At 42.5% G+C, this 21,163-nt stretch overlaps 1 protein-coding gene across 1 annotated transcript; it reads right to left on the reverse strand.

Annotated features, from left to right (window-relative positions):
• Window positions 1-374: 374 nt before the first annotated feature.
• mlycd (malonyl-CoA decarboxylase) lies at window positions 375-19,803 on the reverse strand. Its single transcript, XM_035419228.1, has 5 exons — window positions 19,171-19,803; window positions 8,226-8,338; window positions 7,446-7,602; window positions 6,796-6,948; window positions 375-1,001 (listed from the first exon to the last, which is right to left on the reverse strand). Exons 1-5 carry the CDS (start codon window positions 19,723-19,725, stop codon window positions 462-464), a joined length of 1,518 nt encoding a protein of 505 aa, XP_035275119.1. The 5' UTR covers window positions 19,726-19,803; the 3' UTR covers window positions 375-461.
• Window positions 19,804-21,163: the final 1,360 nt, after the last annotated feature.

Consider the following 21,163-nt stretch of genomic DNA (forward strand, 5'->3'; position numbering starts at 1 on the left):
TGTGTTATTTTCATCAGGATCATTAACTCTATATTCTGATAATAAGAAATGCAACTGAACTCTAATTTTTACACAATAAATAATATCGTAATATATAGTCATCAGAGCTGATAGCCTGCTTCAAATAACCTTTTTGCCCATAGTGGTATTTGTTTCAGTTCATAAACTTCAATTAGACATAATATCTTTGCAAGTTAACCAAAGATGATTTTTTTTCTTAAACAAGTTGAATAAACCATGTAAATAGTGCAAGGCAAGATAATGTATCTTGTGAGAAAAAGATAAGATTTATTGCTCTTATTCAAATTGCCTTGATATTTTTGTTGTTTTATTTTTGTAGTGCACACACAAGAAAGATCACTCAAGATAAATTCAACTCTTTGAAGTAGAACAGAGTCTAGCTCTACAGGTTTGCGTTACAAGGCTGTACCATGTGTCCTCTCGAACACTAGGGGGCAGTGTCACAGTTTACTGTTCTTCTGGTGCTGCGATACCAAGCCGAGCACCTGGTCAGATGCGGCGATGGACTTGTTCTGCAGGTAGGCGGCCCTGTTGGCGTTGGTCTCCTGCAGGAAGTAGCGGTAGTTGACCATGATGCCGCAGGAGGCGCTGACGCCGCGCGGGCTGGAGTCGGCCAGCCAGTTGAGCCTCCACATGGTGGCGCCGTTATGCAGGTGGAAGTTGGCCACGGGGTTGAGGGCGTAGCCGCGCCTCTTCTCGCCGTACAGGTACCAGGCGCAGAGGCGCATGAGGGCCGGCTCCAGGGCCCGAGCCAGCCGCTCCGAGCGCGCCCAGTCGCCGCTGGCCAGCAGCTTGCGCAGGGAGTCCGCGGCCCCGCCCGCCGACCCCGTGGCCTCCTCCACCTCCCGCCACTCCTGCTCCGTCAGCAGCCCCGCCCCTCGGCCCTCCTTGCGCTGCGAGCTCAGCAGGCCCTGCAGCCAGGCACAGAACCCTGGGATAGGAGACAGGCTGGAGAACTGGGAGATGTGGGGAAACTCACCCTAGAGAGAGAGATAAGGGGAGAGAGAGAGAGAGAGAACGAGAGGGAGAGGGAGAGGGAGAGAGAGAGAGAGAGAGAGGCAGAGGGAGAGAGAGAGAGAGAGAGAGAGAGAGAGAGAATGAGAGGGAGAGAGATAGGGATAGGTCCCATCAGAACAGCTTAGTTGGGCAGTGGTTCATATTATGGTCCTGATTCTAAATGTGTCAAAGCTTTACTGAATAAATTATTCATAGCATCACTATAACTATTGATATATTTTTTCAATACGTAAACAAAATAATAATTTAAAAATTGTGTTTTGTGTTTACTCAAGTTCGCTTTGTTTAATACTGCATTTTGTATTACAAAGAGCTGAAACCATTCAACCTTTTGTCCAGTATTGCATTTTATATTACAAAGAGCAGAAACCATTCAGTGTGACAAATATGCAATAATAGAGGAAATCAGGAAGGGGGTCAAACAGTCTTTCACAGCACTGTGTGTTTACAGCACGCACAAAGATTCTCTCAGGAGTGAGAAGCACTGAAAACTCTTAAACTCTGCCGTCACACAGAGATGCTGTTTCCTCTCAGACCGTCGTTTCCGAAACGCCGGTAACAAACTGGGCCCCGCCGGCACGACTCCGTCCCAGGGGCTCTGCACGCGACCCCTCGGCCGGGAGAGGCAGGCCGACGCCGCCCCGCGCTCCACTGAGGTCACAGGGGGGAGCAGAGCGCCCCCTCTGGCAGTACGCCACGGCGGACTGTTTGCTGCCTCACTGCTCCAAATGTGACCCCGAATACAAAATGAGGTCAAATTCAAAATGCACTGCGAGACTGCTTCGGAACACCTGCCATGGGCAAACACGAAGAGGGAGATGAATGTGTACTGGGAGATGTACTGTGCAGTATAGTACAAGAGTCCGTAGTTTTGTCTTTTTAATGGTGGCTAAAGCAGAGAAGTGTGATTTGAATAATGACACAGTTAACAGCACACGTACAAATGGTTCAGTAGATGGAAAAGAATGTGCGTGTTTGGGAGGGTGGGGCTTGCATATATGTATGGGGGGAGCTGTTCAGTCTATTAAAATGTCTTGTATATTTTGAGTTTTAACTGCAAAGGCTGTGCCAATAGAGGATTGGTTAAAGATCAAATGTCTCTCTTTCTCTCTATATTGCCCTGGAACAGTGCAGGGCCTATTGGTTAACTGTGAAAGGCTGTACACAAAAATGCCGTACACCTTAAAGTTAAAGAGGTGCACACTAACAAAGGCATATTTTGCGGAAATGTTGCTCAATAAACAAAGCAAGGAGGAACCTGTGTGTGAGACTTTCTGACTTTTCATTAACTGTGAAAGGCTGAAGCCTGTGTTTTGTCTGTTGTTTTATGGCTAGGGTGCTTATTTTTTTCTTTTGGGGACCTCTGTGTGACCATCATACAGTTTTCAACACATATCAAAGTGGGGGGGGGGGGCACTGATGTGTAGTGGGTGTTTACGGGGATGTGTCTCCATGTGCCATAGAGTCTGAGTACTACAAAATGATGAATGATGTAGCAACATTTAAAAAGGTGAGGTGTATTGGGGGGCTCTTCGCGTGTCAGATGATGAAGAGATGGAGACGTGTTTGGGTTGACTGTTGTGTGTTGGGCTTTAAAGGTCCAGGATTCAGATTGTGGTTATACTCCCCAAAAGTTACAATTGATTGTCTTGTTAATATTTGATTCAAGTTTCTAACCTAGTTATAGCCATTAAATTGTAATAAACACAATTAGATTATTGTGACCTGTTCAGCAAACAAGGACAGGGTGGGCCTGTATCCCGCGCTCATTAACATTCATATATGCAAGACGTGTCATACGTAAACTGCTTCTCTTTGCTACATTACAGCCAGTTTGTCCCACGCAGTAACATTACATTACCAGACAAAACGATAGAAAGCAACATAAGCTAGGCTTTACCATCGTAGAGTTGAAGCTGAAGATCATTCAATGTGTAACAAAGTTCTAACACTGAGCTACTGTCCACTGACATAAGACTCCACAGCAGTCTGAAACTCCGAACATTAAACCCGAATAAAGAAAGGCTTTGATTCCACGTGTCTAAGCTTGAAAGCTATTTAATTATCGCAAGCTGACAGTGGGCCTACTTACCGATCCAACACGCATCTGTCCTGCGACAAGTTCCAGGAGAAAATGGAACAGTAAATACTGACGGAAAGCTTTATTGCAATATCACAGTCCGCGCGAGCTCCAGAAATGAAACCCACTTCTTGCAGGTCTCTTCATTTTTGGGAAAAGGAAAAAAGAACATTGCTTTTGCTGCATCCAGAAAAGGGGCAATGCTTAGGCATTTTCACGTAGGAAGGATTTCACTGGGCTTAGTGTGTTTGTTACATAACTAACACCCAGTTAACCCCGCCCACTGAAAACCTGCCATTTAGTCAAGGGGGAAAGCAAGCCAATTTTGACATAGGCTTTTAGACATTTTTTTTGTTTTTTTGTTGCAAAAGTCAAATTTAATTATTTCTGAGCCGTTTGTGAATGTGAAAGACATATTAAAATGACACATTAGCAAAGAATTCAGAGATTTCAGCTTCCTGGACCTTTAACCTTTCTTTTTTCTTTTTTTTGTTTGGGGGGGGGGGGTCTGAGGTGAGTTAAGTTGGTGTACTATAAAATGCAGGTTTTATGTAATGATAAAAGCTTTTGTGTGTTCCGTCCTATCTCTTTTTCTTTCCCTCCATCTCTACCTCTCACCCACTCATTCTCTCCTTCCTTGACCCCTGTCTCACTCCCCTTCCTCCCTCCCTCCAACTTCCTCTCCTTTCTCACTCTCCCTCGCTACCTCTCACCCACTCATTCTCTTTGAAACTCCTTCTCTCCTTCCCTGACCCTGTGTCTCCCTCGCCTCATCTCCTCTCTCTCTCTCTCTCTCTCTCTCGTCCAAAACGCACCCAAGTTTGTGTCATTGTGGGGGATTGATGGGGCCCTGAGTCACGTTGATGGGGAGGGGAGGCTGGACCTTCACAATTACTGACTGTAGAGATGGGTCTTACTTGCCTCTCTTTGCAGGGGTCTTGTGTTTGTTTTTTGTTTTTTAAATTTTTTTTAATCATCACTTGCATTTATTGTGAAATCTCCTTCTGTTTTTATCCTCTTTTGCCCTTTCTCCCTCTCCCTCTCTCTCTCTCTTACTCTTTTTTCCTTCTGTGTAATGTATGGGGGTTGATGGTTTTTGTGCCTTGTTTTTTGTTGTAGTGTTATAATAAAGGTGTGTTAAAACTCTCTCTCTCTCTCTCTCTCTCTCTAACTCTGCTGGTATGAACAGATGTGGAGCTCTCAGGGCGGTTAGTACACAAGATGAACTGAAACCCTGTCCAATGAAACAGAGTACTTCAGTGGCCTGAAACAACCTCTCTCACTTGATGATTTTCTCTCTCATTCTCTCTCCCTCTCTTCTCATTCTCCCTCTTCTTCATTTCTTCAGTCTGTCACCCCTTCCCTCAATTTTAATTTTTTCCTTGGGTCGTTTATTTTCAGTTTCTCTCATTAGTTATTTTGTCATGCATTGCTCGGTTGACCTTATGAAGTAATGCCCTCTCTTCAAGCAAATTACATTTACATTCAGGCATTTATCAGATGCTCTTATCCAGAGCGACTCACACACATACTGGTTTAGGCAACGGCGACCATGCCAAGTAATCAGGACCAAAACTTAAAAGACGAAACTGCACAGTCTTAGAACAAAGTTAGATGCTGTGGTAAGTGCAAGAGGGACATAGGGAATGCAGCATTATTAGGAAACAAATGTTTAGGGGATACGGGTTTGCAATTTAGCATTAGATAGGGCCATGAAACTAATGTGAAATGCTCAGAAGTCAGGGCTAGGTGAGCCAAGATGCAGACTAAATGGGTTTATTTTCAGTCAGCAGCAGGATATGGACCAGGGGCCACAGTAGAGAAGAGACATGGTGAGACAGGTTTAATAATAGATTGCAGGTAAGAGGATGCCATTCCTCTTGCTGCGCCATAGGCCTGAAGCACAGGTTTGTGTTTTATTTAAGCCAGCCACTAGCCAACGGAGATGAGGAGTGAATGAGCACAGGATGTTCCACATGAACTTTGGTCTCTAGAGGTCAGAGGTCAAGTTCTGCTGGATGAAAACTCTTCCCTTAGCAGAAATTTCATTACCTTTTCATTCTTTTTTTATTTTAAAGTGGCTCTCTTCTTTACAGTGCAAAGCCATTTTACACCCCCACCACCTCTGCCCATGTAGACCGCTCAGTGCTTTCCTCATTTACGTCCGAGTGATCACTCTCAAACTAAAAAATCACAAAAGTACATTTGCCCCTGAAAGTCTTTCTGTTGTCTTACGGTCAAGTCTGCAAGGTTCTATTGTGTAAATTTCAGTGCTGAAAAGGAAGCGTTTAAGCTTGTCAATGACGCACTGATGCCCCTTGTTGACCTCACTAACACAGACACGAACGCAAACACACTAAGGTGATCACATGTGGCCATACGTACCCCACTAAATTACGTTTTTCCGGCTTAGTTGAATCTCGTTAAAAATGGCAACAGTTCGAGTTTTTTAGCCAATATTCCTCTTCAGCGACTGTATGGAGTGCGCTCAGAAAGAGAGGGTTAACCAACCCACTCCATGTTTATATATTTATGGAGATGGGCCTTGAAAAAAAAGTAATTTGAATCTATCAAGCCGAATGCCTCCTGCTTTTCCAGCCAATTCTCTCCTCATTTAATAAAAGGTAGCTTTAGCTCCCAGACACGCAATCTCTCCTACTCTCATGATGATCGATGGTGACAGCTGAAATTTCATTATTTCTCCCTCTCTCTGCCCCTAGGGCACCGGAGGCTGGCACGATCCAGCTGCAGTCCCCTCTCTCGCCTCCAGGGGGCAGTGCAGAGCCAACACAAGACAGGCAGTCATCACAAGAACAAGCCATTGACCAGAGACATGTTGGAACAACAGGCGGAAAGAGGCAGGGGGATTCATAGAAAAAGTACGGTGTTTGAGAATGACCAAACGAGATGGACGGCAAATGAGTATTGTTTAAAAGGGGAGGAAAACTGGATCGAAACAAAATATTCAAAAAAGAAAAAAAATGAAACATTCCAGGGTGAAGAGAAGCCGTGCTGCTACTTTATTCTCTGTCTCTTTCCATTAAGTATGATGGAGGCCTGTAATTGGATACAAACAGGTTCTTTGTTGGTGATGATGTCAGTGAGCTTGGGATTGTGGGGTTGAGGGAAATCTGACAGTGGCTTCCTTGGATCAGAGTGATTGAGAGCTGAGAAGGCCACTGAATTATGTGTAATTGTGAGGGGTGGCAGACGTTGAAAGCTCCTGTCTGCAGTTCATCTCACACACTCACACACATGCGAGAGGCCGTGTAGGCCACAAATCATGATTTCCCTGACACACACCATTATACTCTTTTAGACACATCACCACACTCTCTCACACACACCCTCATACTGTCTAACACACCATTACAATCATACAATTTTTCACACACACAATCATATTATAATACTCCATCACACACATCATACTCTTTCGCACACACCATCACACTCGTACACACATTATACTCTATCACACACACCATCATACTCTCACACACATCACACTCTTCTACACACACCATCACACTCACACACACATTATACTCTTTCACACACACCATCACACACTCTCTCACATGCACCCCAGTGCGTTGAGGACAGTGGATGTTCACAGGTAAATGGGAGGCCCAGAAGGGCTGAATGGGGTTTGTTGTGGCTCTGGCTTCACTCACCTGCAGCTTGAGCACCACCTTCTTGACAAGGTAGGTCCCCAGGTCCACTGCCTGCAGCCCCGCCTGGGTGGAGGAGAGGGAGTAGAAAATAGCCGAATTTATCTTGTTTACGTCCTCTTCGGTGTCCACAGTAGCAAACTCTCGCAGGATGGTCTGTGGGGGTGAGGAGAAAAGGGGAGAGAGAGAGAGAGAGAGAGAGAGAGAGAGAGAGAGAGAGAGAGAGAGAAGAAATGAACATAAAATATTTGTGACTGACCAGTCCACAGAAGCGAAGAGACTACTGGTGGATGAAACTTTTGGAACTGTCCAGATGCATTATTAGTCAAACAAGTTAGGAAAATAAAAGACTTCAGGAAAGACATTTCATACTCTGGAACAGAGTTAAGAAAACAGGGTTTGCAGAGACTGTGAGGCATTCTTACACTGGCGCTAAACTACAAATTCTAGTTAAGTTCTGCCACCAATACGTGCTTAGAGTACATTACAATCTGTTCCTGTATAATTAAACCTGCTATGGAAATATTTATGGACATTGATCCTCCATCAGGCCAGCAATCAGTTTAACTCAGTTTATCAAGTGAAGCAATCACTTTACTGACTGCAAGTCTGACCAATCCCGTGCTCCCTTACCTAGTGGGGGGGGCTCTCACCTGGATGTTGTTGGAGATGTCCTCAGTCAGGGCCACGTGCAGGACGATGAGAGGCTCTCCAGGCATGGCGGCATGGGTGAACGCATAGCAGCGGCGGTAAGGACCCACCCTGCGCTTAATGTCCGTCCAGTTCCTCACGGGGTGAACCGCCTCGTACCTGGGCAGGGGGGTTAGGGCGTGGCGTTACCATGGGGTCACACCAGGAAAAAACATGTGTGTGACACGTATGTGTATGTGTGTGTATCATGCATGTACTGTATAATGTGTAGTGTCCATACCTGTAGGGCATAGTGTGTAGTGTGTACAATGAATGCAGTGTATAATATCCAGTGCGTATAATGCATGTATACAGTATAATATGTATTGAGCATGTAGTGTATAGTGTGTAGTGTGTGTGAATGTAGTGTAGTGTGCATAGTCCATGTAGTGTATAGTGTGTAGTGTGTGTGCGTGTAGTGTAGTGTGCATAGTGCATGTAGTGTATAGTGTGTAGTGTGTGTGCATGTAGTGTAGTGTGCATAGTGCATGTTGTGTATAGTGGAGTTTGTATAGTGCATGCAGTGTATATAGTGCATGGTGTGTATAGTGTGTATAATGCATTTAGTGTACAGTGTATAATGTGTATAATGCATGTAGTGTATAGTGCGCAGTATGTATAGTACATGTAGTGTATAGTGTGTATAGTGCATGCAGTACATAGTATGTAGTGTGCATAGTGCATGTAGTGTATAGTGTGCAGTGTGTTTTGTGCATGTAGTGTATAGCATCCGTATTACTAACTGGCTAATCTTTTGAAGGAGCTCGCAGGGGGACTGCCAGGTAACCCTCTCCAGATGGAGCAAACCAACAGAAAACCATTCTGACAGCAGGCCTTTCAGGGTCCCATTAAGGTCCTGAAGGGTAGGGAGAAATGTCAAAACAACACTAACACAATGTAAAACAACTAAGCCTCCACACCCTCTCTGTGTGTAGACTATGCTTCTGTCCATACACACGGTCACTATGAGAAGATTTGTAGCTGTTCTAATTATAAGATCACAGCTTTACAGCTATACTAAATTACTAAGGACAATGCTGGAGTTTGTGGAAATGTCAGCAGAGGGCACAGTGCAGAAGCATGACTACGGGCAAAGAGTTCCTGGGTAAATTAATTTATGATGCAATTTATCTGCAGTCAAGTTATTTGTCAATTTTCTTTAAAGGAAGGAGATGAGAGCGGCAGTGGGGATCTGAGTTTTTATTGTCTCCCCTCAGCAGAGTGTTTATTTGCTTTTTGGATGTTTTCATTAGTCGCTATGGTTGCGAGCAATGAAGATTTATGGAGAAAAGGAGCTTGGGTAAGTGCAATCAGCTCTCAGGGTCACATTTCGTTTAAAAAGAGAGCGAGAGAACTAGCAAAGCACTCGCACACGTGCATGCACTCAAGCACACAGCTCTGTAAGCACACACAGATACACAAATTACTCTCGACAAACACACACACAGCCACACACGCAAACCCCTCTATCTCACGCACACACACATGTATGCCCCTCTTTAGACACACACAAAAATGCTATAGGCTAAAAACTAAACAGACACAGACACACACACACACATGCTCACAAGCATGCAATGTGTTCAGATTGTTCTCCTTGTTTCTCTGAACTTCCTGTCCTTTAAGACTGTGCTTAATAAGAAGGCTTAGTTGTACATGAATGCTATTTACATTTTCCATTTTGCTAAATGGACCTGAATTAGAATTAGCAACTCTTCCGGCCAAATTACAGCTTCAGAACTGCAGTCCTTCCTGTTCTTTCAATGTCTCCCTCTGTTGTTCCTGAGCTTTTCTCTCCACACACACAACAGACTGATATAGCTGAGTCATACTGAGTTCCGGTTTGGCATGAAGTTCCACGTGTGTGGGTATATGTATGTATGTGTGTTTGCATTTGTGTGTGTGTGTGTAAGTTCAGAGTGCAGTGCTTGAGAGTGTACGTGCGTGTGAGAGAGGCTCATCCTTCTGTTCCTGTCCACCCATGGCAGGTATATTTTGTGTTTGGCCTTCGGGGTGACAGAGTGTTTATTGGCCAAGCCCAAAAATAAAAGTAATCATTCTGGGAGATTGCATCCTACATAGTGTTTCTAAGGATAATCAGCTGCAATACATAAAAGCAAAGCTAGGAAAATATGGCTGCCAAATGGGACATGAGCCATGTACACATTCACACATATGCAGTAACACATAAGAACATTATAACTCATAATGATGAGAAAAGGCCATTCAGCCCTTCTATGTTCACCACTTACCAACAAACTAGAGTGTCTACATTTGTATCGAACCTGGATGTGACTTGCCAAGCTATTCCATCCATGGATCATTTTCTTTCAAAATACGTCCTGATATTTGTGTGGAATTTACCTTTTGCTTTACACCTTTGCTCCCTTGTTCCACTGACAGAGCTCAACTTGAAAAATCGATTGGAATTCACTTTATCCCTGTTCTGAACTTCAGATCCTCAAACAACCTCTCCCCTCCCCTTCTCCTTTTATTGAGCTTTAAGATATTAAGTAACTTTCCTCATAACTTACATTTCACACTAGAAACCAGTTTTGTTGCCCTTTAAACTTTTCCCCAGTTTCTACAGTAAATACATACGTGCATGCGTGCACACACACAAATAAATTCAATTCAATTTTATTTGTAAAGCATCTTTTACATAGCTTCTTTTACAGAGACACTACCACAAAGATGCTTCACAAACAAAAAGGAAAAACCAGGGCAAAAACCAGGCTTGAACCGCAAAAAGCAAACAAGTGAGGAAATAGGGAAACTCCCCAATGGGGAGAAACCTCAGGAGAAACCCCGCTACAGGGGGCCACCCCTCCTCCGCTGGCCGGACAGGAGTAATAGAAACGCCTGCTTGCAAGCACAGGCACACTCAGCGAGGAGGCACCGCCTTCTCAACCTTCATGCAAAGCACTGCGTTTGAAATGCAAAACACCTCCAGATGGCAGATAATAGTTATGGCATTGGTAATGGCAAAGCTACAGCACTGCAGTCTAACCGGCGCAAGGAAATGAGAGGCGAGGGAAGACGGATCAAACGAACCTCAAGTGGTGCACTTTAGGCTCAATGATACCTGCGGCCCGACCGATCCCATCTCCAGCCTCAGCCGTACAAATGATGCACATTTTTCATTAGGCCAAAGTGGGTTTCCATAGCAGTTGCACAATTGCTCGGTTGTCTGCTTGCTTTGAGCTCAGTGAATGCACAGCACTCAGGACCCAGCTGGTACTATAAAGAACCCACTCCTTGATCGCATGACATTTAAGACTGGAGAACAATCACTGGACAGATACATCCCCATGACAATGGCAACCTGCCGACAAAGAGCTCCATATAATGTGATACAAATCAGAAAGAAGTTGGAAAAAAAACCTTGAGATAATATATGCACATCGTGGATCTCAATTTCCAGTTGTGAGCAACTACGGCATCTGCTGGATTTCCTGATTTTCTTTCAATAAAGTCAATTCAGGCCATGGAAACAAGTTGTGCGAACTCAACTCAACTTCAGCCAATCGAAAATAAGCTAACGCTGCAGCCTCCAGGATTTAAGTTTTAGGTCCCTGAAGTTTTGGCTCCCATGGCCACCCTCTGTCTCTTGTGATTGGATAGCCTCATGCTTGCCGCACCGTGGTGACAAACAACGCAAGCGGAACCACAGAAGCATGTCGGGGAGGCGGTGCCTGGGAACCCCTTGGCCTTTCCTTTCTGAGATACCGCAGCTCACCTTAGAGCAGATGGGAAAATCGATGGACGAAAAGTGAAAATAAATGTGCTTTAGAATTTATAGTGACAGCCCTGGCAGCTCTGATAACTGCACACCCTAGAACGAGGAACCTTCATTATTTAATTACTAATAAGCTCTCTCGTTTCTTGGGGTATTTCAGGTCTACGTTATCTTTGATCACTGAAATTGGCATCAATGTCTGGTACCGTGCTCTGCTCAACAGGAAGACTACGCAGAGATTTGCCAACGCATGGAACTTGCTAGGTCGTAGTAAATGCTTGTCTTGACACAGTGCTGGATAGTCCAGTCAGCAGGTAGATGAAGAGCCAGGACAGGTTGGATGGCCTGTTCTCATCATTAGTTATTCTAGTTTTCAAATCACAGCTAGCCGCAGTCCTGGATACTCTAGTTTGTAGGTAAAAGACAAGCCAAGACGGGCTGATTGGCCTATTCTTGTTACCTTCTGTTATTATGCTCTACTCAACTGGGGGAGCCATGCTGTCTTAAAGTTGGACCTGGAAGTTCACTTTTCTAGAGCAAGTGAAATCATAACCTTCTGTGTTGCCAGTAGTCTGAATGTCCACATCTTTCCTGTGCTCAGTGAGATAATTTGATATCTCTTTGTTCACTTGCTTGGAAAACTTCCCCAAAAACTTCTTGTTAAAACATGCCGTGGCAGCCAAAAACTAGATCCAAAACCTGGAATTCACAAGCATTGATGGAAGCTAAATTTTTATGTTTTTAACTGTCTGGGTATTTGACAAGGGAAAGATAGGGTTAATAGTGATATGGTATAAAATAATTAAATTGTATAACAACTAGGCTTGTGCAATGTAGCACATTTGCATTTTCTCAACAAATCTTTGTGGCAGTTCTTCAAAGGATCTACCCACCATGATGGGGTTTCTTCTCCGCAACGGCTGAAGAAAAATGTTGTATTCACTCAAAAAAGCTCCCGGATATGATGAATGAATGCGTGATATGATTAACAGCCACAGCAGTATATACTTTACTTTCCAGGGTTCAGCTGGCTGGCAGTGTACTATTGGGATTTAGAAACTTAACTTCAAACATTTTCGTCAGATCTAATACATAGAGGGGGGAGTTATACCCTTGAAGGATTTAACTAGCTTGCAATGAGGAATACCATGATATAGCAAAACATCCTAAATGAAGGGCTTTGTCCAGTGAACACTGTGAATTAAGACTTGAGGAGAAAATACAGTGGCGCACGTCCAGTTTGGTAAATACATGTATAACCCCCCAATAGTGCTTGAAGGGGCCAGCGTGAGACTGCAATGTGACTCTATGCCAATGGCTCTGACCCACTGTGTTCAAAATCCGCTTTCTTATTGGTTCCAGCTGGAGATGATTCTGAGGTATACACATCAAACAAACAGCTGAGAGGCAGCTGGAATCTCCAGTTTACATCGTACTTTAGCAAACAGCACTGAAATGACTCTAGTCTAGTGTAGAAATATGGGCACCTGGGTGGGTGGCTCATCCTATTGAAGTACTGTTCTAACACGTGGATCGACCCCATGGTATCAAATCCACCAGAGTTTCGGTGCCAAGTGTGCTGGGCAGCCGAACAGGGTGACACAAAATCGGCAGTGGCATCGCCCACAGATGGAGAGAGAGGATATATATCGATATATATCTCCAGCAAGCCCTGTTGGTCAATCAGGCACCCACACACATAGTCTAAAACAAGCAAAATCAAACCGTGGTGTTTTTGCAATAAGCAAAAAAGCACTCAGCTGTCTTCAGGTTGGAGACAGCACAGTCAAGTTTAACACAAAGCATTAATGGTTCTAGTTACAATTTTACATTACAGTTAAATTCAGACAATTAGCAGGTGTTCTTATTTAGAGAAACTTATGCTGCTTTGTGTGTTGCACACACTTTATAATCCCATTTCCTCCGATTGATATTTTCACTGAAGATATTTAGGTTAAGCGTCATGATTAAAGGTGCACCACCAGTGTCCCACCTGGGAATGTAACTTGTAATCTGAGTTAATACCCAAGTTGGCTCCCCGTTACATTCGGACACCCATGTACGTAAGAGATGTCTCTTATGGAATGTCAGTCCTCGAGGAAGTAAACAAACGCAGACTTGACCAGAGAGGGAAAACACACAAGATGACCTGGGATGACCATTTTCAACCGTCCCATGGAAACTGTATCCTTAAACATAATGTAAATATGTAAACTTTTTTGAAAATGTAATAAAAAAATATATATTTCACAGCTGAGCATTTTTTCACACAATATATATATATTTTTTACAATATCTGAAAGCAGCAACATAAGCGTTGTAAATACTGTGATATTACATAACATAGCCTAATGTAACATATTTTATTAAAATAGAAGTTTCCGTTCCTGTCAGGGTCCTGAGAGGAGCCATAAAACATCTGGACAAGCCATATGCTAATTACCACCGCTGTCACTGCCAGCCCTGTCCTCTGCCTCATCGTGGCCCACGAGGGCATCGTGAGTGAGTGAGTAGCCAATTTGTGTCCATGTAGCGCTGGCGCTAACTCACAGAGCTCACAGATCTGGGGCAGAGTTCAGGTCGCTGAATTCCAGAGGGGTATTTAAAAAGCTCGCGGTCACTGGCTGCCAGTCTGTGCCAACTCTCACACACAGATACACATACAGTATAAACACACACACACACATAAACAAAGCAAACGCAAAACAAGCACAGACACGTGAATAAACTCGAACCACGTGCAGGCGTATAAAAGATACAGCACATATGAAAATCCATTCAAGGAACACAGCCACATACTCACACAAAAAGCCACATAAATTCACACAATGCACTCACGCATGCACGTACGCATAAGCACAAATACACACACATACAGACATACACGCACAACACTGAAGGAACCTTAGGTGTCAACCAGCAAATTCTGGAACTACAGCAGGAATATCTAGAACTTGTGATGTAGGCCTATGCATCATTCATTACTGTGATTTCAGAACAAGGAAAAATTCTGTGTCCCTTTCTATGCCAAAACCAACCACTTCTATGTCTCAGCCTTCAAAACATTATTCAGAACACTTCCTTTCCACATACACCAGCCCTGCTTCTCTTCTTCAGGTTTCTTGGCCTCTACAGTGCTGTGAAAAAATATTTTCCCCATTCCTGATTTCCTCTATTGTTGCATATTTGTCACACTAAATGGTTGCAGATCTTCAGACAAAAAGTAATATTAGACAAAGGGAACCAGAATAAGTGCAAAACATTTTTTGATTATTAATTATTATATTATTATTATAATTATTATTTTTTATTAAAAATTATTATTTAATGAAAAGGTTATCAAACACCCATATCACCAATGTGAAAAAGTAATTGTCCCCTTAAAACTTAACAACAGGTTGCACCACCTTTAGCAGCAATAACTGAAACCAAAAGCTTCCTATATTTGATATCAGTCTTTCACATTGCGGGTGGATACAATATTAGTCTACTCCTCTTTGAAGAACTGCTATAATTCAGATAAATTGATAGGTTTCTGTGCACTAACTGCTCATTGCAGGTCCTGCCACAGCATCTCTATTGGGTTCAAGTCAGGACTTTGACTAGGCCACTCTAAAATTGAGTTTCTTTTAAATTATTTAAATGGGGATTCACTTTTTGTGTTTTGGATCAAAACACAGGTGCATGACCCAATTAAGCTTCAGCTCACGGACAGATGACCAGACATTCTCCTTAAGAATTTTCTGGCACAGAGCAGAATTCATGGTAACTTCAATAATGGCAGTGTCGTTCAAGTCCCAAGGCTGTGTAGCACCACGCTACCACTACCGTGTTTGACTGCTGGAATGATGTTCTTACTGTGAAATGCTGTATTTGCTTTACACCAGACTTAAAGGGAGTCCTGTCGTCCAAAAAGTTCTACTTTTAACTAATTTGTCTATAGAACTTCATGCCAAAAGGCTTGGGGATTATCCAGGTGCTTTTTTGAAAATGTGAGACAAGCGTTGATGTTTCCCTTGATTAGCAGTGGTTTCTGACTTGCTACTCTCCCATGAATTCCATTTTTGCTCAGTCTCTGTGAAGTCATGTACACTGACCTTACCTGAGGCTAGAGAGGCCTGCAGTTCCTTGGATGATCTTCTGGGATCTTCTCTGATGTCCTGGATGAGTTGTTGCTGTGCCCTTGGAAAAATTTAGGAAAGCTGGCCACTCCTGGGAAGATTCACCACTGTTCCAAGTGTTCTCCATTCGGAGATAATGGCTTTCACTGTGGTACGATGGAGTCCCTAAGCAATGGCTTCGTAACTCTAGACTAATATATTTCAACAACTTTTTTTCTCATTTCTTCTGGAATTTCCTTGGATCGTGGCATAGTGTGCTTATAAAAAATGTGGCGACTACTTTGTGGTAAGGTTCCAAACAAGTGAGGTTTAAATTTAACAGAGCCAGCTGCAATCAGCTGAAATTTGCTAAATTGGTTGATTTAATAACAATTAATTAATTTTTCACATGGGTGATATGGGTGTCTGATAACTTTTTCATTAAATAAATGAAATAATACTTTTTAAAAATGTTTTCTGTTTACTCCGTTTCCCTGTCTACATTTTGTCCAAAGATTGGAAACCATTCAGTGTGACAAATATGCAATAAAAGAGGAAATCAGGAAGAAATACTTTTTCACTGCACTGTATAACCATGTCATGTAGTATGCCTCATAAAAAATTGTAAATCATAATGTTTCTGCTGCTTCACTGACTTATCTTCCTCTCCCAAAAGCCTTAATTAACCAATTAGCAATGTGTCCCTCTAACCCCCTCCCCCTTAAGATGGTACCTTCCAAGACTCCAAACCCTAACTTTATTTATGAAGCAACCAAGCACCCTCTCCAGCATTACCGTGGGTGTTAAACACATGGTCCAGAGTAATAAAGAGCTGTTATCATTTCACACATTTCTGGATGCTACAAAAGTAATTAAAGAAGCTTTTAACACCAGCACCCGCTAATTTATCCAGTGTCACACACTTCATCATAACGAAGTACTGCAGTGGTGCTCTCCATCTTGTTATTGTGCACTGTAGCCAAAAACCATTGGTTACATAATCTCAAAAACACTTTACACTGCATATTTGCTAAGCCCTTATCTGCGGTGATTGCACAGCCGTATTTTTACATATACTCCATAGAAACAGCTGGACATTTACCAAAGCAAACGGGTCACTTTACCTTGCACAAGGGTACAACAGCAGGGACTGAGAATTGAAGCTCTTCAACCACTGGGCCATACTGTCACTTCACACACACACTCCTAGAGATACTCCACAAATGCATTACATTTGTACTGTTTCTTTGCTAGAGAGTTGATTTATGACGCTCACAATTTCATGCTACGTTGCATGTTATGTAGACCACTGACTCGGTTGGATTTTTCACTGCGTAATTGAGATAGTCGTCCGCATTAGAGTAAATCAAAAAATTTTGAGTGAACAAAATCAAGATTCGCTGAGTGCTCTAACCACTGCTCGTCAGTAGCTCACTGTTCTGAGATCCAGAGTCCAGCGCTCTGTAGTGCTGTAAACCAGGACAAAAAAAAAATCATTTGAATATTGAATTCCAACAAAAAACAGTGTTTTGATTAAGCTATATTTTTATATTTATTGCACTGCCATAAAATTTATAGGATACTCTTAAGCACCTCTTGTCATGCACGTCCACAAGGGGTTGCTAGAAGGGCACAAAGGCAAAGGACGTAATGTTCCACTGAAGGTTCGTACATAAATCATTGACAGATAGAGACAATACAAAAACAGGACTTGTTAACCCTTTACTACAAGTACACTGAATCCTATTCAAAGAATATTCAAAACCGACAGCCCTAGTGCTCTGTCTATCTCTCTTCATCTCAGCTGGTGTGTGGTGAGTGTTCTGGTGCAAAATGGCTGCTACAAAATCATCCAGTTGGGTGCTACACATTGGCAGCAGCCAAGGTCAATTTTCCCCCTTTAATTTTAAAATTTATTTGAGAGCACAATTATAAATGCAATCTACTTCTATGACACCAGTCCTCAGGCGCATAGTCCAGCACTCCAAGACTACTCTACATTAACTCCCAGTCCTCGGGCCCAGAATCCAGTGCTCTGACCACTACTCCACACTAACCCACAGTTCTCAGGTCCAGAGTCCAGAATTCTAACTACTATTCCTCACTATCTCTCAGATCTACAGTCCAGCACTCTAAACACTACTCAACATACACTTTCAGTCCTCAGTTCCAGAGCCAAGCCCAAACTCAAACTAATATGCCACAATATCACACAGGCCTCAGATCCATAGGCTAACATTCTAACCAACATGCAAAATGGAGGCCTAGCTCTATCCCTGCTGGATGGATTGTCCATGGTGGTGACACACAAACCAGATATTACCATGGGGAAGGGGAAGGAACTCAGAAAAAAGTGTCAGCTGATAAAAGGGAGGGCAGGTCAGGTCACCTTGTATCACCTGGGAACCACCACTTAACCTCCCCAGCTAATTTTTCTCAAACAGAAAACAGCTGAGGGGGAAAAAATGCTTGCACAGGCAGCACGGTAGAATAGCAAGTTTTTTTTTTAAACTGTAAAAAGCAACTGTAAAAACCACCTACAGCATCACATGACCTTACACCTATAAAGAGAACAGGCAAAAACCGAAGGGTATGATAAGAGCCGAGCTATGCAAGCTGCAGTTAACTGAAGAACAATTAGAATTTCCTGTCCCAGTGCTATCCTATTCAACTCATTACAGCTCTGCAGCCCCCCGCCACCCTCCCCTCCCCACCCCACCCCCCCAACAAAAAAATGTGGCATGTCCTGAGCCAGTGAGATGAAGGCTGGCCAAGTCGGAATTTAAATCCTCCTCCTTCAAAGATTCCCGCCATGCACTCTTTTGAAGTATATCACCATGGTAACTAACACTCAGCATGGGAGGGGTTGGGCAACTGTGAACACATTAAAGCACCGCTGGAACAGTGGAATATCTCTGAATTCACACCACAAATCGAACAAGTTTAGGGTGGATGGGGAGGCAAGAGAGTACAAGGCTGCAGCATAGTAGAGTTCACAGCCATCAGTTTGCACGTCAACACAGAAAGCAATGTCACCCCTCCTGAGAAACAATGAAAGTGTGATTGATTTCCCCAGCCTGTGGTCCTTAGTCTTTAGCTCAGCAGGCTAATAGGCTATCTCTTGTTTTGTGGAGGGGATGGACAAGGGCCACAGTTCAAAACCCACAGCAGACCTAACCTGTTATTGGGGTATCAGAGGGACTAGTGCTCCAGAAAGAGGTAGAATGACTATACTGGTCAAACAGGACCTACTGTCCATTCAGTAGTCAGAAAAGTTGTTTTCATTTAAAAAAACTGTCTTTTCTTCTTTAATCAACAAAACAGCACTTGCAAACAGTCAGTCCAGTCAGATAACTCTGTCAGCCCTATTTGCATAGACGGTACTGTTCCGTTCAAATCGGTCAAAAATGCTATTTTGGGCCGATGTGAAATCCAGAAAAGGCATAAAGTAATGGAACAAGGTTCACTGATGTTAGAAACTTCTGAAACTGGAGACATCCTGTATTGATTAGAACTGCTTTGGAATAATCTTAAAAACCTTTACAAGGCAAAACAGAAATAATAATATTATTATTATTATTATTATTATTATTATTATTATTATAACAACAATGCACATTTATTATTATTATTGTGTAAATTATTATTATTGTTATTATGGCACCCAATACATATTTAGCCGTTAAGACAATATTTCATATGATGTGTGTCATGTAGTAGAGGATGCTTTATGTTAACTGTTTTAGTAAGTTTCCATCTGGAAACCTAGCTATTTCACAAAAAGCGTTTGCTGTGAAGATTGACAACGCAGGGCCACTGTACTCGTTTACAGCGATATGCATTATTTACCCTTAAGTGAGGACTTTCGCTGGCTTTGGATGAAATTATTTCGATCATGTCTGCGCGTAGATCCACCAAAAACTTCACCCCTCCCTCTACCCTGCTAATATGACCGAACAGTTGTCTGTAACGAGGGGTCAGGATGTATCGTAGCCTGTCCTCCACTTGAAGGACTGTCGGCAAGTCCCGGAGCTGCGTTTCGACTGCTTTCGCGGCCAGCTCTGAAACGCTTTTGTGGTCCACACCAAAATCCCGTGATAGCCTGTCCAGGAATTCAAGCTTTTGCTCCTTATCTAAGCTTCTGTAAAAATGCATAAACTCCACGCTGCTGGACTCCGGGGGAGGCGGAGACTTATCTCTCGTCTCATACGGGGGTAACGGAGCCACAGTCCTCTTCAGTATTTCCTCCATAGTCTTGACAGGGGCCTGCCCGGCAGAGGTGGTGTAGCAGCGCGCGTTTCGACAATCCCAGGCTGTGAATTTGATGCCAGTGCAAAGAACGCCTCGGTGTATCAAGCCCCTTGCACCACAGCGTAGTGTACAAAATAAGTGTAAAGGCGTCATCGCAGTCTGGAAGCCAGCGGGCTTACCAAAATAAACGTGTAACCCGGGTACAGTATGTGCGCGTTTCCGGTTTCTTAAAGGCACAGTGTTCTATTCCGGAACTCGTTTGCTTCGAATAAAAAGGATATTCCTTCACGCAGTCATTAACATACATATAAACATTTATTTAATCGTGCATTCATCCACTAATAACAGATTTTGACACTGCAAAATTCAGATTAAATTGTTTAAAAAGTGTATTTATGAATAGATGCTCTTTGTTGCTCATTCACATTGAGTTATGTACTTTTTTTAAAAATCAGATGGAATAGTTTCACGTCTTCAAAACAGCATTGTAGTTTACTTTGATATATGACTCGTATGCTAAGGCAATTTTTTTTTTTTTGGTAAAAAGTGACTTTATTGGTTAGTGGTCTCAATGGATGATAACAAGCCAGTAATAAATAAAAAAAACTTGTTATCATGAAGCTTATGTCTTTGATAGTTATATATTGAGCTCAGCACTTTAAAGACACCAATTAACCTTTAAAGACATTATATAATAAAATACATAATTCCACATGGATACAGACTTAATACTGTAGGTGTAGATCTGTATTACTTCCTAACACAAACACATTGACTGTCCTGTTAAAATATATTCCACTCTAGTACAATATTCGAAAATTTAAAAAAATCATGTAAGATGCTTGTATTGTAATACATTAGGTGCTGTTCCTATTAAAATGATTTGAGACAGGGAAGTAAAAATCATTTCAAATACTCTATCTAAACTGCTAAGCACATTCGTTTCTGGACATCCACTTCCACACTGTGTTTTTGTCTGGTCTATACAGGTTTTAGTGGGAACGCAGAATATAGGCTGTCGGAAATTCTGTGGTATGGAAAATAGGTTCTTTCAATCAAGCCCCCCTCTTTAAAAAAACGGTTTTTAAATTACATAACATGCATTTTTAAAAATGCATTTACAATGCTGGTTATGTCAAAGGTACAAATGCAGTGTTCTGTGACCTTAGGTAAGACCAGCTCCTTACCCATTATACTACACTACTACACTGTTATATATTTTTCATTTGGCAAGCAATGAAATACCTCATATCTCAATTGGTTTTGAGGCTATGACATGACATTGTGTTAAATATGGCAGTACGCTATAGTAATAAATTGCTACATGATCAAAATGAAAAAAATACATATCTTTCTGTGAGTCAATGCAGAGACTGGATGAAGTTGTATGCGCACTCCACAGAAAATAGTTCTAATGTGAATGTGACTTAACATTACTCACCATGTTTGAAAAAAGCTTCTCCTAATGTATCCTTTTTGTTAAAAATGTATTAGGCCGATGTTTGATTTCACTAGTGAGACTATCTTATGTAAAGAAAAATAAATTGAATGCATTTGCTGGAGAATGGGATCCTGTGTTCCGCCTGATTGG

The sequence above is a fragment of the Anguilla anguilla genome, chromosome 5, assembly GCF_013347855.1.
Source record: "Anguilla anguilla isolate fAngAng1 chromosome 5, fAngAng1.pri, whole genome shotgun sequence".
Taxonomy (NCBI): Eukaryota; Metazoa; Chordata; class Actinopteri; order Anguilliformes; family Anguillidae; genus Anguilla; species Anguilla anguilla.

What these genes read in the sequence shown, in the direction of transcription:
- mlycd (XM_035419228.1), bottom strand. Translation starts at nt 19,725, where the DNA reads ATGACGCCTTTACACTTATTTTGTACACTACGCTGTGGTGCAAGGGGC. An exon ending in GCGAAAGTCCTCACTTAAGG is followed by an intron (nt 8,339 to 19,170) that starts GTAAATAATGCA and finishes CCTACCCTTCAG; the next exon opens with GACCTTAATGGGACCCTGAA. An exon ending in AGGTGGTGCTCAAGCTGCAG is followed by an intron (nt 1,002 to 6,795) that starts GTGAGTGAAGCC and finishes CTCTCTCTCTAG; the next exon opens with GGTGAGTTTCCCCACATCTC.